At 54.1% G+C, this 16,615-nt stretch overlaps 1 protein-coding gene across 1 annotated transcript in view; it reads left to right on the top strand.

The window, feature by feature from the left end:
- Positions 1-16,615, top strand: part of COL13A1 (collagen type XIII alpha 1 chain) — an 83,052-nt gene that overhangs the window by 20,587 nt on the left and 45,850 nt on the right. Inside the window, exons 9-15 of the mRNA XM_064488101.1 lie at positions 2,858-2,884; positions 2,980-3,006; positions 3,849-3,875; positions 6,916-6,981; positions 10,542-10,649; positions 13,002-13,028; positions 13,829-13,864. Coding sequence (XP_064344171.1) covers positions 2,858-2,884; positions 2,980-3,006; positions 3,849-3,875; positions 6,916-6,981; positions 10,542-10,649; positions 13,002-13,028; positions 13,829-13,864 — 318 coding nt within the window. The remainder of the gene's footprint in view (positions 1-2,857; positions 2,885-2,979; positions 3,007-3,848; positions 3,876-6,915; positions 6,982-10,541; positions 10,650-13,001; positions 13,029-13,828; positions 13,865-16,615) is intronic.

Below are 16,615 nucleotides of genomic sequence, written 5' to 3'. Positions count from 1 at the left end.
GGAGCTGGAAGAAGGGCAGTGGGGCACTGGAAGCCATAGATAGAAGAACTGGCATTGAATTCAGGTCCCCCCAGCCAGCTTTCCTCTCCATCCCAGCCACCTCCACTGCAAATGCATTTCTTGTGGCTCCTACCCTGTTCTTAAGCATGCTGTGCACATGCAGGAAGTGTTGGAGACCAAGGCAAGAATATACTCCATGCTTCCCTTGTTATAGAGGCATAAGGGATCTGGATGCCAGGAGTTTGGAGTGTTTATCAGACCCCTCTCTGCCACCTTCTTCCCCTTCCTAGTGGCCTAATGGCTAGGATCACCCACCTTGTGACCCTAGAAGTAATTATGATGATCAACATCTGGGCACTTTTCTGTAATCATAAAAATTTTTCATTCCCACTCTACAAAAGGGGAAATCAAGGCACAGCGTGGCTGAGTGTATTTCCCGAGGCTACACAGCTTCTAAATAACAGAGCTGAGATTGAAACCCACATGGTAGGATTTTACCCCTGCACCACGTCTCCTTTTGCTGCCAGGGCCCTTGGTTTTAAAGGAAAGGGACCCTTCTATAGGGCTCCTCCTCCTGCCGTCCCTCTGCCCCACCTCACTTGACCACCCATGAGCTTCCTTGTCTGTTCCCGGGTCAGAAGTAACTTGCGGGGGAAAGGTGGGGCCATTCCTTCTCCCATAAGGCCACGTTAGTGTGATAGATCCCCTGTCTGCCTCAGAGTCATCCATCAAAATCCAACAGGCCACAGAGCCACTGGGCTCCTGTTTGGCTTGGCACAGGAACCCCGAGCTCTTAATTCAACATGCTGTCTAGTGTAATTATCTTGGCCTGCTTATCATCTGTTGGGCTCCCACTCACCTCCCTCTCCGGATGGTTTCCCCTCCACTGGGTGTCCAAAATAAGGGGCTGGGGCTCACCCTTATGTGCTTAATCTGTGTCCTTACTTGTCAAAAGGGGTGACCTCACCCTGCCCACCTCACAGTAGCCCCGAGAACCTGTTGTAAGGTGTAGACAGGATCGGGGGTCCCACAAGTGGCTTCAAGGAGAACCAGGACTCTGAATTCACATCTTGTCCCACCACTCACAGAGCTGTCCTAAGGGTGGGAGGAGTTAATTCACACCAAGTGCTTAGAACAGTTCCTGGCACAGAGGGAGAAGGACAGGCGCCTGAGCTGGCGCATCTCCCACCACCTGTCCTAAAGGGGAGCCTCAGGAGCTTGTTGGTGCTGTGTGTGGTTGGACCTTGAAATACTTAAGCGAAACTTGAAATTCAGATTTTTGTTGTACTCTCCTAGCTCTCAAATATTGGCAATTAATTGAAATAAAACTGCATGGTGTCAACAAAATCCCTCTGGGAACCACAATTGTCCCATGGCCCACCATTTGGGTTGTCTGGACCCAATCCTCCAAGTCTCTGCAGTCCCAAACCTTTGTGTTATTTTTTCTGGGCTCCTGGCCCTCCCTTGCTCATAATATTCCCGAGAAAGTGTGGCCTGGTCCCCTGCAGTCTGGTTCCCTGCCAGATGCATCATATTCTGCTGAACTTGATTCTAAACTGTCAACCACGTGGGCTGGGGTGCCACATGGATTGTCCCAAAGACCACTTGTCCCTTCCCATGAACCTGCTGAGAATTTCCCAGTTTGGTAGATGGTCCAGTTGGCAAGTTGGAGACAAGAGGGATTTTTTCCCACCCAGATGGATCTGTCCATGGGGTCCTGAGGTCAAGCCCCAGAGAGACTGATCCAGAGGTGGGTCCTCACAGGCCCTCAGGACGGTGGCTAGAAGGGACCTCAGGGCCCCAGGGGCTGGGGCACTGCCTGTGACTCTAGCCAAGTTTAGAATCCCTGCCCCGCGAGGTCCAGCCCAGCTCACAGAGTGTGGCAGTGTGGACACAGCTGGACACAGCAGTCCCAGTGCCATCACTCACTGAGCCGCAGGGCCTTGTCTCCATCACCTCATCCGGGAGATGGAGTGATACCAGTGCCTTCTTGGGCCAGCATGGTGTGAGCTCAGAATATCCCAAAAGCCTGCCTCTGAGGGGGTCCTCAAAACAAGGTGGACTGTCCTCCCTGTCTCCCCACCACACCAGCCCAGCATGAGACCTCAGCACTGACCTCAGGTCAGGCTCCTGAGAGAGCCAGCTGGACACTGTGTCCTCCTCAGAGAACAAGGGTCCTCTCTGAACCCGGGCTCTTTTCTCAGCCCTACAAACTTGACAAGACCCCTTGGAAGGAAAGCCCAAGGCCCCTTATGTTCCTCTGCAGAGCCCAGAACATGGCTTAAGTTGTCCACTTCCTGTTTCCTCTCTTTTGCCAAAGGTTTCTCCAAAACCCTGATGTCTGCAGCACTGCCCCAGCCCCCGTGTCCTCAGAATCCCTCTGGCTCAGTGGGGTTGATGCTAAGGCTGCAGAGGGTAGGAGTTAGAATGTGCAGTGTCTCCTGGAGGCTTTTGTCTCCACGAGGAGAGGGCGTGAGTGAGCAGGGCATCCGCAGTAGCAGAGCATCACCTGATGTGCAGATGGAGATGCCGCCTCCTTTGTGTCCCCACCACTAGATGCTGGCGGTGGAGGAGTGAATGAAGGACGGCATCTGTTCTTCATCATGGCTGCATGCAGGGGCCAGGGCACACCTACTGGACACACAGGACACACAGTCATGTCCACTGGGGGACAAAGAAGCTGAGCTACACCAGCTGGACCATCTTGGGCATAGGAAGACCAGGCATGGGTGGCCAAACCCAGGCTTCAGGACTCCAGGCTTTCCAAAAAGTTCCTGCACAGTCCTACACAGGCCTACATCTCTGGTTCTGCCCCCCTCTTTGCTCCCACTGACCTGTGTGTGTTTCCTCCCCACAGGGCCTGGCGGGTCCCCCAGGACAGCCGGTTGGTACCTCGCTCTCATGTTCCCCAGCAGAGAGGCTTTGGGCCCTAGGTCCTTAGGCTCAGTTTCTAACTCTCTCGTTTCTGTCTTTTCATAGGGACCTCAAGGACAAAAAGGAGAAAAGGTAAGGCCAGTGGAGGCTTTCTAGAATTTTCATCTCAGTAAACAGCCTTTCAACAGGTAGAAAGGGTTATTTTCAAACTTCAGTTTTTAATCAACAGAACCAGGAAACCCCGTGGCAGGTGGTATACGAGGGAGAGAAGGGAAGCTGCTCTAGTAGGGGTTCTTTTCTTGGGGGGACAGGGCAGCCTGGAGCCTGGTCCTTCTCAGCCTCTTTCTCTGCCTATCACACCTGCCACCCCAGTGGTATTTCCTGATCACCTCCATGAGCCTCCAGGATTTTGAGGTGTCAGTTTGTAAACCACTTGTCTGGTCCCCTTCCTGTCCTCCTGTGTTCTGTGTCTCCTTGAATTTCTGATGGAGGCTCTGCTGGGCATGCCCCAAGGTAGATGGTGCAGCCACCTGGCACCCCCCACTCAAAAAAAAGGCATCCCCGAGGGCCCTGTTGCTCACAGCCTGCCTCAGTGTCCACTGTTCCCATTCAGGGGCTCCTGTTCAGGGCTGTTGGTTGGACACACCTAGAGTGTTGACCTTTCCAGGAGATTCCTCCAGCCGGGCATGGAGCATAACTCCTCACTCTGCTGTCACAGCACATGGTATGGGGTGGCAGAGTCCTGCCCTAGGCTCCGTGGGGCCCCGTTAGGCAGGCCCTGGGGGCTTCTTCCCTGCTACCAGCCTGGCGAGAGGGAGGGAATCAGTTCTACCTCTGAGAGCTCAGCCTAGGATCAGAGCGAGGCTCGTGGGTTATGAGTATGAGTGCTGTGTCCACAAGTCCTGAGGTTGCCTCCGAGGGACAGCCCCCCAACAGGTGCCTAACACCCTCCTCTCCTTCCCTCTCTTTCCCAGGGTCAGTGTGGAGAGTACCCACATCGGGTAAGTGAACCCTGAAAACTGATCCACCCCTGGGGCACAGCCCCCAGCTCAGCCTTATCTTCCCTACTGAGCTTGGGGCCCAGGAGCACACAGTCCCCTTGGCACTCAGTAGCCAGAGCGGTGCTGTGTGGGAGCAGTGTGTTTGGCCCCCAAGAGTGCCCTGTGTTCAGTGCGTGTGTTTGTACAGAGCTGGTCTCCAGTGATCATGTCCACCCGCCCGTGAGTGTTTTTGTCTGTCTGCCCCTGTGCTGGCTGGGCCTGCTCGCCCTGCAGCGTGTGTATGTCTGGAACTCCCCCCGCCTGGCTGTGCACTCCTTTGCACATGGCCTTCTAGGTAAGGCCATGCAGCTTGTTCGAGTCTGTGTCTGATCCTGTACCCAGCGTGTGACTCCATGTACGTGTGTGTCTGGCTGCCTGCCCTGGCTGAATCAGAGGGACTTTTGGGTTAGTCATTGTTTCAGATGACCCAAACCTCCATGGCGGGAGATAATTGAAGGCTGACTATATCGATTCAAGGATAAAGTCTCTGTTTTGCCTCTTGAAGAATAAAAGGATGCTTCTCTAAGCGGGTAGGGGATTTCAGGGCTGGGATGGTCTCCCACTCTGCCCCAGCCCCCACCCAGCTCCTTTCTTTTCCTTGCTCCACCCCAGAATACAGAGCCCAATGGCTGTTATGGTCCTATTAGGAAGCCTCAAATATGTGTACCAGCATCAGAGAGCCATTCTTGAGCGAGGAGGGTGAAGGTGTGCGGTGCTTCCTCCAGCAGGAGCCCCAGGGAGCAGGGACCAGGAAAATGCCCCTTGTTTTGTGGATCAGCCTTGCTGCTTTCAGACGTGGGCAGTAGGGGTAGGGACGACAGGCATCTTTAGGTGTCCATCCACCTGTCACAGGCTTCATTGTGTTCAGAAACACACACACAGTACAGCTGCCCTGGCCGCCCATCCCTGCCAGGCAGGGGGATTGAGGGAGTGGATAGGTGTACAAGCCAGGCTCACAGTTGACTGTGCTGGCTCCAGAAGGCCACTGGGAGGGCCTTGCCAACAGGGTCTGGCCACTCAGACTCTGACCTCTGGGTTCCCAGGCCAGGGAGAGGCTGAAGGCGGGGCAGCCTTGAACATGAGCGGCTGGGGTGGGGTTGAGGCCAAGGCTGGGCAGGGGACGCGGGCCGGTAGCAGGGCAGACAGAGCCAGCCTGTCAGTGGCATGTGCTCCAGGGAGGCAGGGGCCCTGGTGTTCCGGCCAGCCTGATCCTGATACAATAATAGAAGGTCAGCTGTGTTTATTTGAAACGATGGGCTCACAGGATTGTTATGTTACACGAAAGAAAGACAGCATCCCCCAGCACAAAAGACAACACGCTTGCAGACGCTTTGACAGTGTGTCCTTAGTCCAAGTGAATGCATGGGGGCAGGAGGAGGAGAGCGCTCTCTGCCCTTCAGCCCAACCCAGCAAGAGGAAGCTGACAGGGATAGAAGCTTCAGAGCCCCTTGGGCACAGAGTGCAAGGAAGCCCGGCGCTATGACTGCACCTGTGTGCGTGACAAGTCAGGCAGGGTGAGAGTGGATTTGGGGATCCAGCTGATGGGCAAGGCAAGGCAGCAGGCACCCTCTGTTTATTTGGAAGTGGGTAGGAAATCGGGGTGCTTCTAGGCAAGGGGTCTGTTGGCTTTCTGAGGGGTCTGTGGACCTGAAGGGAGTGGCAGGTTGGCCCGGGCCTCTGTTCCAGCCTGCAGCATCCCCAGGGAGGGAGGGAGCAGGAGGAGGGGTAGGCAGGGGTGGGCTGGGGTGCTCTGGGACAGGGAGCAGGGAGCTGGTGTCTGGGCCTGGCACTCACTCTCTCTGTCACCCTGTTTCCACCCGCACCCCCACCCCAGGAGCACCTAAGCAGCCCTCTAGCCGCTCTGCGCTCCAACCAGATAATTACCCTGAAGGTTCGTAGGTTCTGGAAGGTCTCCGGGCCCCTCTGCTGAGAGGCTCCCTGGACGCAGAGCCCAACATTGCACGTCTCCAGGTCCTACAGTGGGAGGGGTGGGGCTCCCAGGGCAGCAGCTGCCCGTGAAGGCAGCAGTGACCCAGAAAGGCCACAATCGGGCTCCCAAGTCCTCAGCTGGGTCCCTCCTCAGCCCAGGTGGCCCCTGCTTCTTAATGCTCATCCCAACAACCTCACATGAGTTAAAATGCTTTCAAAAGCAAGAGGTGGATTACATGCCATCTTTGTTTTCACATGAGTTCTAACCTCTTCCTAAAGCCACGGGGCATTCAGCTCCAATGGGTAGAGAGACCAGAAGCAGCAAGGATTTCCAGAAACGAAAATGACATCAGATAATGTGATTGCAAGTTGCCTCCCCTCTAAAAAGTGGTTGAACATGCTGGAGACATCTTTGCCCAGCCTCTGTTTTCCAAGCCCATGAGCCCCAGGGTGAGACCTCAGTTGCACTTAGCTGGTGCCCATACCGGTCACACCCTCCACTGGCTCAGTACCCGGGAGCCAGCCTTGGCACCACCCTTGACCATCCTCCCCAGATTCGCTGACACTAGCCTTTCTTCTTCAACCAAAAAAAGAACCCAGAGGTCACCACACACCAGCCTGGCCTCAAGGACCAATTTAGCTGGTCTTGTGGCTCCCCAGCCACAGCCTTGGAGTCTGCTCCCCTCAGCCCAGCAGCCTCGGTCCACAACCAGGGATGGCCGGGGCTGGCAGTGCAATGTTGGGCCGTGTGTCAGGAGGCCTCTGTGGCCCACCTTGGCCACAGAGGGCAGGCCAGGCCAGGTAGGGCCACTCTCCCGGTCGGGGAGGGCTGCTGGCCAAGACTCCCTCAAGGGATGGGGTGCCACCCAAGGGCAAGCTCTGCACTGCACCCACAAACCTTGAAGCCCCGCCCACGCCCTCCTCCTGTGCCTCATGCTCACTAATCTCTCTTCTCTCTTCCTCTCCTCCCACCCTCTTGGCCGCCCTGCCTTCCTGGCGACTTTCGACCCTCCTGAGCACCTGCGATCTTTGGCCTTTGCCCTCTGGCCTTCCACCTGGTCTTTCTCCTCAGCTGCTGCCTCTCCTCAATTCAGTGCGGCTGGCTCCACCCCCAGTCATTAAAAGGCGGACCTTCCAGGTAGACACCTCCCTTGCCCAGACCACATCGGGCTTCCCAGGGACTGGCAAGTCTCTGGGCCCTGACAGGCCAGTTGGGGCTGCCGGCAAAGCCAGAATCTCACTCCACTCTCGTTACATTAAACTAGATAAAAATGGACCCACAAATGCCATAGACATGAAAATACACAAGACCCAGGAGTCACGACTATTACCTCACCATTACTGCTCATAACAGCCACCATCAACAGCCATCACTGTGTGCCAGGCACTGAGCTGTGCTTTTTACAGGCCTGATTTCATTTAATTCTCTCCACAGTTGTATGATTTAGGCATGATCATCCTTATTTCACAGATGAGGAAATCAGGCTCAGAGACATTAAGTTGCCCAAGATTACACAGCCAGTAAATTGCAGAGCACCAAGATTTTCTTCCTTACTAGCTGTGTGATTTGGGGCAAGTTACTTAACCTCTCTGTACCTCAGCTTGCTTGTTTGTAAAATAAGGGTAATAACAGTTCCTACTGCCTAGGGTCATTGTGTACACAAAGCACTGGGAATAATTCTGGCATAGTTTAAGTGCTATGATTAAACTGAGGCTCAGAGAGGTGAATTTGTACCCAAGGTCACACAAACAGCAGGAGGCAGGATGGGAACTGGCAGCCAGGTCTTCAGACCCCACATCCAGGGCTCTCTCAGTTGGACCTACACCCTTTCTATTTAAAAGTGTAGGTTGCTTAGTATCTGATTGCTGGTAACCTGAGTTTGAGAATCGAGGGAATCTGCAGAGGAAATTTAGCCCACAACTGATAGATGTAATCATCGTGAGCAACCGCTTCCTTCTTCCTGCCTTACAAGCCAAGGAGGCTGGGATTGGACCAGATCACAACGAACAAAGAGCAAGAGACCACAGACCAAGGGATCCAGGCAGAGGTGTTACAGCTTGATTCTAGACCAGGCAGCCCATGGCTGCCACTCACGCCACCAGCCTTCCTTATATTGGGGGTCGGGGTCCCCCTCAAGGCTACAGTGGTGCTGGAAGTGGCAAGGCTCAGAGATGCTCTCCGAAAGCCTGACAGCAGGGCCAGGAGCCACCATCTGGCTTGACTCAGGAGCCCAGGGGCCTGCATGTTCAGGCACCTGATTGAACAAGGCTGAAAAATCACTCCAATTAACAGCTAAAAATACAGAGGGACACGTGATACGTGTGCTACCCGAGCCTACATATCCCATTACACCAGCCAAATCCTCAAGAGCCTCCACGTGCTCCGAGTACTTACCCCAAGCATGGCTCTCAGGGGGCCCAGTGCCAGCTCAGAGAAGCACCAGGCCCACCCCACTCTCAGCGATCCCACTGTGTCAGACGCCCTTCCAGGGGAGCTGAGTCCTTGCTCTCAGAGTGGCCGTCGGCCCCAGCCCCCAGCAGCCACCTCCCGGCTTTAGTTGCGTCAACCGCTGTTTGCTGAGCCCCCACTGGGTTCCAGGAACTTCTGTAAGAATTCTACGTGGATTATCCCGTGTGATCCCACACCAGCCACCCAACAGCGGCGGTGCCATCCTCGTTATCCCCACATTACAGGCGAAGAAACTGAGAGGGGCTGAGGCTTGCTCCTGCCTCCCTTTTCAAGAGCGAGAGGCAGGTGATCCAGAACTTTCTGTGCTGCTCTGACCTGATTTCCACAGGAAAGTGGGAAGAATAGGGGCCCCTGTTCTGCCTGCTGCGGATTCGGCCTGGAGAATAAGGTTTTGATGCTGTCAGCCACCGTGGGACATAAAAAGGCTTGTCCATTTCCTATCAATAAACCAATATTGATTTTACAGGCTCTCTAAGATGCTTAAACATAGGGTCTAACATTAGTTGAAAGAGGAGACTTTATGTAAGATATGATGTGCTTAGCAGATGGTGTTGGAGTCATTTCCAACGTGCATAAAGTTGGATGGTGAGCAGTTTTTGCTGGGGGCTTATCTGGAATGAATAGAAATAATCTGGAGTTCTGAGTTTGGGTCCTGGCTCCCCCCCACCCCGATTTCTCCCTGTGACCTTGGTCAGAGAGCTCAACTTCTCTGAGCTTCAGTTTTCTCTTCTGTAAAGTGGGACTTGTGATCCATTTCTGCACCTGCTTTCTCCCCCAAGGACACTCAGAGCCCTCAAGCAGCTTCTCAGAGGTTGTGACAGGATGCAGCCCAGGCCCCAGAGTGGCACTGCTGGTGGCATTGGCCCTAGGATGTCCCAACGGAGAGATGGTTCAAGCAGGTGCTGCTAAAATCTTTGTTCTCATCCTGAGGTTGTGCACTCCTGTTTATAATCATCATTTTCCTCTATGGGGTTTGCAGCAAGCACCATCAGCTCCCTTCTTCATTTAGGGAAGCAGGAGTGTCCTAGAGGATTACTGAGATCACACTGAGAAGGATGGGCCAGCCTGGAAGTCTGGTCACCTGTGCCCCACTGCATCCCAGCCTGGAGCTCTCACACCTGCCAGGCTGTTCTGCTTTAGTCTGTCGCAGGAATGGGGCCCTTATCAAGAGCTGAGCCCAGATCCCCCCTAGAGATGTCACATAGAAAATTACATAATGACTCTGGCTGGCCCCAGGCCCCAAGATCTGGGTCGCATGGACCAGGCTCTCTCTTCCTCCTGAGGGAACTCGATCCCACCTTAACCTCTCTGGGCCCTGGGTCCATCCTGGGCATATGCACGGTGGGTGACAAAGGCTGGGCTCAGAGCAGCTGAGTGAGGAGTCAGGGTAGGCAAAGGAATAGCAATAGCATCCCCATGCAAAGAGCACTTGACAGTTTCAAAATTCAACCAAGCTAAGGGTTGCAAACTCAGCTGTCCCCTGAGATCAGGCACCAATCACGTAAGTGACAGAAGCAGGCTGCATGCAGAAAGGATATGGAGTGTGGGGACGGAAGCAGCTGGGGAGCCCAGGCAGTGGCTGCCCTCCGGAGTGTGGGCCTAGCTGGCCAGGGCTCCCAGTTTTTCTTCAGAAGCCACTAAGCCAAATTTTTTACATAAAATCTCTTGCCCAATTGTCTGGTGAACCAAACAAAATTCTGTAGCCTCTGACCCTAGGATCTCAGTTGATCCTCTGGGCCAAATAATCAAAGACAGCAAAAAGTGGTGACAGGAAGCAGGGAGCAGCTGTTCTCATTTGATGGCAGGGAGACTGGGGCACAGAGATGGTGCACTCTCCACAAAGGAGGGGGGCGGCCGGGCAGGCCCAGGCCGCCGGCCACCAGGCATGGACCCTGGCCATCTGACCAGGCCGGGAGCAGGCCTTTGGGCGTGCCGGGGGCATCTCACTCACTCCTTTGCCTCTGCCACCGCAGCAGGGCTCTTGCCCTGGGGACCAGCTGCTCCTGCAGCAAGTCCTCTCTGGAAGCCTCTCCTCTGGGGGCCTAATGTCTTGGCCATCTCCTTGCTGCCACCAGTCCCTGCATGTAATCACCACCACAGCATCACCACCGTCACGCCACCACTGCCTCCCCCCAGAGCCCACGGCGGGGCCTCACTGGGTGCATGGCACTGGGGCGGGAACTGCTTTGCAGCCCTGGGGCTCTAACACTTGTTTCCATGAACCTCAGGGTGAACAGGGCCAGGCTGGCATTCAAGGCCCACCAGGGCCACCAGGCCCTCCTGGACCGAGTGGACCTCTGGGGCACCCAGGACTGCCAGGGCCTATGGGGCCACCTGTAAGTATCCCTCCTGCTCTCCACTGCTTCTTCTCCTTCAAGATTTGTTCCAAGAATTCTCTGGAAGTTTCCAAACCTTGTATAACCAACAGGAACCTGGGTCCCTGCCAAACAGGCAGAAACACCTTGGCAGGGCCACTGAACGTGGCTGGCCTGTGTAGGAGCTGCCTATCCCTGTCACACTCACCTGTTGCAGTCTGGTTCTGGAAACACACGTCCTGGGACCCTGCGCTCCACTCCAGTCATTGCCTTCCAGAGAGGAAATCGCTAACAGGCCTCCCCTCTCCCAGCCTCAGCAGAGAGGAGCTTGGGAAAAAAGTCCCCAGGACCACTCTGATGGCTGCCCCTGACCCTGGGCTTAGGAAAACCTGAGATGGGGAAGTTCTACAGGAGGTAGCAAGGGGGCATCCTAAGGAACACACCTGTCCCAGTATATGTAGGTTTCACACTCCTGGGCCACCTCCCAGCTGGGCTGCACACCTGGTCGGCCAGGAGGACCCTGCATCGAGTCTGGGGATTGGACCACTGCTGGGAGGGGTCCAGCGGGGCCAACAGGCACCTGCTCCAGGCAAGACCACACTCAGGCAATATGTCGGTGCCAGAGTCCACCAGGTCGTCTGTTGTCAAGCCCTGGCCAACCCCTGACTCTATCTCAGCCCAGTTTAGTACAAGAAAGTACCAGGGCAGAATAACTTAGCAGGCCCCTCAACTTCTTTGGAGAAAATGGGTTCTCCACCCAGAACTAAGACTAACATCAGCAGTTACTGGAGGGACAGGGGTTAAGGACATAGTCTGTTTGATGTTTTTTCCACGTGGCTTAAAAAAAAAACCATAAAACTTTTTCTCTCTTATGACAACAATGCATCATACATTCATTGTGAAAAATTTGGAAAATAGACAAAAAAAGTTGTAAATTGCCTATTTTCCAGAGTTCCCTGTCATTAACATTGTGGAGAGTCCTTTCCATTTTTCTCCTTAGACTTATCTGCACATGAACGTTTTCTAGGTTGGTGATGTTCTGAATAGTAGAGCAGTTTGTAGCCTGTTACTTTTTTCACTTAATAGCATAAACCATGCCCTTTCCTATGTCAGGTAGTCTCCCATGATATGGATTTTAGGACTGCTGGCTCTATTTACAAGGCAGTTATGAATTCTCTTCTGCAATGTGTATATCCTGGAACATAAATGTCTGTGCACATATTTGATGCTTTTGCAGCAATGGAGTCCCAGAGGTCGGATTGCTGGGTCAGGGATGCCCCTGCCAAACAGCCCTCAATGGGGACAACCACATTCCAGGCCACTCAGCTTCACGTCTGGGCCCTCAGCTACCCCAGCTGCCCAGCTGCAGTGTAGGGTCCCCCTGGGCTGGGCGACAGCTCTGGCTGACCAGGGCAGCCAGCTTGGCCAGAAAGCAGCATAGCAGAGTAAACACTTAATTTGCTAGGAGACAGCTCTCCTGCTCAACTTGACCCTACCATGGATTTTAAATATTTCCATGATTTCTCCTCAGAACCCAGGGTTTTCTCACTTCCATGGGTTTCTAGATGGGAAAACGGAAAACCTGAAAGGTAGTGAAATTTAGGGAATTGAACCAAACAAACCAAGCTGAGAAAACCAAAGTGCTCAAAATTGACTTATTCGCTGATGGCCCTCCCCCAGACACACTGGGCTCCCCATCCCTGAACCCAAGCCAGGTGGTTTTCTTTGTTAGGTTGTTTATAAAAGAAAAAACCAGAAAGCATGTTTTTCAACCAGTTGAAACAGACCAGACTTGGGCATCATAGTTTCCTCCCGCCCATGTTTGCCATCCAGACCCACTCCCGAGACCACGCCGGAGCCAGCCTTCCCTCACCTCTCCTTCAGGCTCCCACAGGGCCGCACCACCTCCCTGCGCTGGCTGCCGAGGTTACAGTGCCCGGGAGATGGGGAAAGGAGACAGAGGGCTCCCCCGCAGTCTGGCAGGGCCAAAGGCAAAATCCAGGCTCTGCTGGGCAAGGTCAGCTTTCCAGAGAGCGGTTCCAGTTAGGAGGTGGGTGGGTGGGGATCTGGACCAAACCACACCATCAATTTCACAGGATGCCACTGACCTATTTTCCAGTGGGCGAGCACTGCGGAGTTGCCCATGGCGCCCATGTGGCTCCAGAGAGGGACATGAGCCTGTTGTCCCCACGTGCCCTCACCAGGCTTCAGACACCCTTCCAGCACCCTCTAGATCTGTTCTCCAGCACAGCCAGAACCCATCCCAGCTATTCAAGCACTACTCTGCCCCCAGCTTCCACTGTAAGCATGACTAGCCCTCACCATTTGCCAGTGGAATCCATCTCCACACATCTTTTTTTCTTGCTTCCACAGGGCTTACCTGGGCCTCCTGGACTGAAGGTGAGGGTCCTTCTGGGTGATGCATCAAATGGGTAGGAGGGTTGCCTGTAGGAAGGCAGGGGACGCAACACTCGGGTACTGAGTAAGGAACTGGAGGGCTCTCAGCCGAGAGATGGATCATGAGTGGCTCATGTAGAAAACGCCACTCGGAAATTGATTGGGTCCCACAGAGACTGCACTTTTGTGGGCTCAGGCCTAGCAAGTGCTATGGTTGGAATGGAAGATGCAGCCCCACCCTCCAAAGAGCTGACGTACGGTCTAGTTGGAAACTCAAGATGCCCAGGGCGCTGTCACAGCATCCCAATAAAACAGTGTTTCATAAGGGGCCAGAACTGGGAAGAACCTTTGGGGTCATCTGGTCTCTTTCAAAACCTTATCTGGAAGCCCACAGTTTAAAACAGCCTCTCCCTTTGAAGCTGGGGTCCCTGCAGCTCTGGGGATGAGAAGTTGTGAATCACTGATCTCACCCAATCATTTTACAAATACAGAAGCTAGAGCCCTGGAGAAAAGTGACTTACCCAGCAGGTGCAACAGAGTGTCAGTGGTGGAACCAAAACTGACACTCGGGTGTCCTGGGCCCCTGCCAAGTCCACCCTCCGTCTCCCTCTGCCTCTGCAAGGCGGGGACTCATTCTGAAGGGGCCGATGGTCCCTGTTGTTGTCCCAGGGATGGCTGGAGGTGGATGTCAGAGGATTTGGAGTCAGAGGGAGGAAGAGGAATGGTTACTGTGAGGCGGGTGGTGAGAGCTGAAGTCTGGCGCTGGGAAAACCCCTCTAATGGTCTTCTCTTGGTTCCCCCAGGGAGACCCAGGGATCCAGGGCTACCACGGCCGGAAGGTAAGAATGAAGGGACGGGAGGATCCCACCCTTCAGTGACAACCAAGAGGGGCTTCACCACAGAGCACACAGGGTCTGGACTTAGTCACGCACACGCACTTTTGCACACACACCCAGCAAGAGCCTGAAAACCTTTTGAAGTTGGCTGAACAGGAGTTCATGCCTCCATTTGAGGGAGGAGGAGGCTCTGAGGGGGCCGGGCCTCAGCCAAGTCAGTGGCCTGGCTAAACCTGAGACCCAGGAGTGTCCCCTGCCAGCCTGGGTGGCTGTGTCTGCACAGAGGCAGGCCAGGTTCTCACTGGCCCCCGAGGGCTTGGTAAGTGGGAGCCAGGTAGAGCTCCACACTGAGTGTGGTGGGGGATATGGAGCGGCCCCAGCCCTGCTCTCTGGCAGCTCACAGGCCAGAGAGACTGAAGGATTTCCTGCACAAATAACCCTGGTGAAGGCAGACCGTGCTAACCGTTACCACCCCAAAGTGCTGTGTGAATATGGGGGGTGGGTGCAGAGAGATTAATGCTAGGTTGGGAGGAGTTTGGGAAGTTTGCTGGGAGAGGACAGCCTCTGAGCTCAATCCTGGTGATTGGGTAAGTGTATTGATTATCTACTGCTGTGTAACAAGTCCTGTCAAACTTACTCACTTCAAATGATTAATTATTTCTCATGATTCTGTGGATTGGCCATCTGGGAGTTCCGCTGTCTCCTCTGGGCTCACTTATGCAGTCATGTGAGATGATGAATGGAAAGGCTGGGGAAACAAGGTGGCCTCATCCATGTGCCTGGGGTTGGCGCTGGCTGTGGGCCGGGTACCTCTGTTCTCCTCCATGTGGCCTCTCAACCCCCAATAGAGCAGACAGGTTTCCTCACAGCATGGCAAGCTCAGGGCTGTGTTCAAAATGGGCAAGTCCCAGGGCACAAGTGCTTTTCAACAGCATGCCTTGCATCACGTTTGCTGATGTCCTGTTGGTCAAAGCAAGTCACGCAGCCAAAGCATGCAAGTCAGAGCCTCCACTTCTTGTGAGAGGATCAGCGAAGCCTTTGTGGCCATTTTAAATCTACCACTGTGGTCCTTCAACAAGTAAATTTCAAGGGAAATGGCATATTAGACAAGGAAATAGTTTGAGCAAAGGCCCAGAGGTAGTCATTACAATAACTATATAACATAAAAAATAACTTTAATAATAGGCGCCACTTACTGAATGCCTACTATGTACCAGGCTGTGCTTCAACATGACCTGCATTATATCTAATCCTAAGACCACCTTAGGAGGCTGGTACTATTCATCTCCTATTTAATAAATGAGGAAACTGAGGCACGCCTGAAGTCACATGACTCATAAGTGACAGAGCAGGAATTCAAGTCCAAGTCTGGGTCCTTCCCATGGTGCACCTGCCGCGAGGAGCCCATCCCGCCCTCTAGGCCCTGGCTGGGAAGGTGCCAGAGCACCTTCCAGAGGAAGCAAAGAGACAGGAAGGAAAGGCAGGGCGAGGAGGAGGAGGGGTTCTGGAAAGGGAAGACTCCCTCTAAAGAAGCACACTCCGCACACTCTGTGATTGGGCCGCTGCCGTCACCGCAGTGTTTTATGGGTGCTTGGGGGTGAAACGGCAAGACCTGAGAGATCTTTCATTAGTTCTGCGTAAACCATGAAGTTTGTACTGTGTCAGGAAGTGGGAATTACGGCCCCCACGTTTGCCTCCATCCACTCACGCAAGCTCACAAAATTTACTGCCTCCTGGTGCAACACTGGGTCAGCTTTCCCATTAGCAGCCAGACCAGCTCTTCAAGCCATGAAGAAACGACAAGGAGAGGGAATGCAGAGTTTTCCCCGGGGTCATGAGGATGCCTGCGACTGGCATCCATACCATGCCGGATGTCTGCTCCTGCCAACTGCAAGTCCGATTCATCCATACAGGAGGTTGGGGGTCTGTTGCTCTGAGGATGGAGAAGCATCAGCTTAAGGCTGGGTGTCATGATGACAGAAGGCCTGGTTCCATGAGTGTGGCAATTCTGGGCTCAGATTGTGGGAGGAATCATTCATTCCTGGCTGCATTGACTTTGTAGAGAAAACCAGTGTGGTCCTGCTGATAGGGCAGCTCCTGACCCCTGGGAAGCCTGCTCTGAGGAGAGAAGGCTCAGGGCTGCTAGAGAAGGCTCGAGCATGGAAAGGAGAACGTACTTCTTTCGCATGACTAAAGGTAGCGCAAGTGCTGATGGGTCCCTTGAGAAGGAGGGAGCTCCCCGTCACCAGAGGTATTCAAGGAGAGGCTGGATAATCACGGGTCTGGGATTGTGCTAAGAGAAGCTTGTGTACCAGATGGGAGACTGGATTAAGATCCAGTTCAGGGAAGCTGCAGCTTCCCAAGGACAGAGTTGGCTCCATATCCCCTAGAGAGGAGCAGCCCCTACCCCGGCTTTATGAGTCAGTCCCCTGTGTCTTTGCCAGGTCTTTCTTTATCCACATCCAGGACTCATCAGAAGCATCATTGTTCTTAGGTGCCTCGAGGAATCAAGAGGCCCTTCTTCTTCATGCTCAGGTCATGCTCCCCACCCTTTCTTTCTCTACCAGCCCCCCTGACTCCCACCGCCTTCCACATCGGCCTCTTCTCGTGGAATCTGGAGGGGCTGTGAGGCTGCTAGCCCACTGCCTCTCTGGGTTTCTGGAAGGCTCCTGCTGCCTCCTCTTCTCTAAGCCTGTCCTTGGGACTTTTCAGTAGGTGCCTCTGGAGCCACCAGATAGTCTCAGCACCTCATCT

Source organism: Camelus dromedarius, chromosome 8 (assembly GCF_036321535.1).
Source record: "Camelus dromedarius isolate mCamDro1 chromosome 8, mCamDro1.pat, whole genome shotgun sequence".
Lineage (NCBI taxonomy): Eukaryota > Metazoa > Chordata > Mammalia > Artiodactyla > Camelidae > Camelus > Camelus dromedarius.
This window is presented reverse-complemented; position numbering and strand designations above follow the sequence as displayed.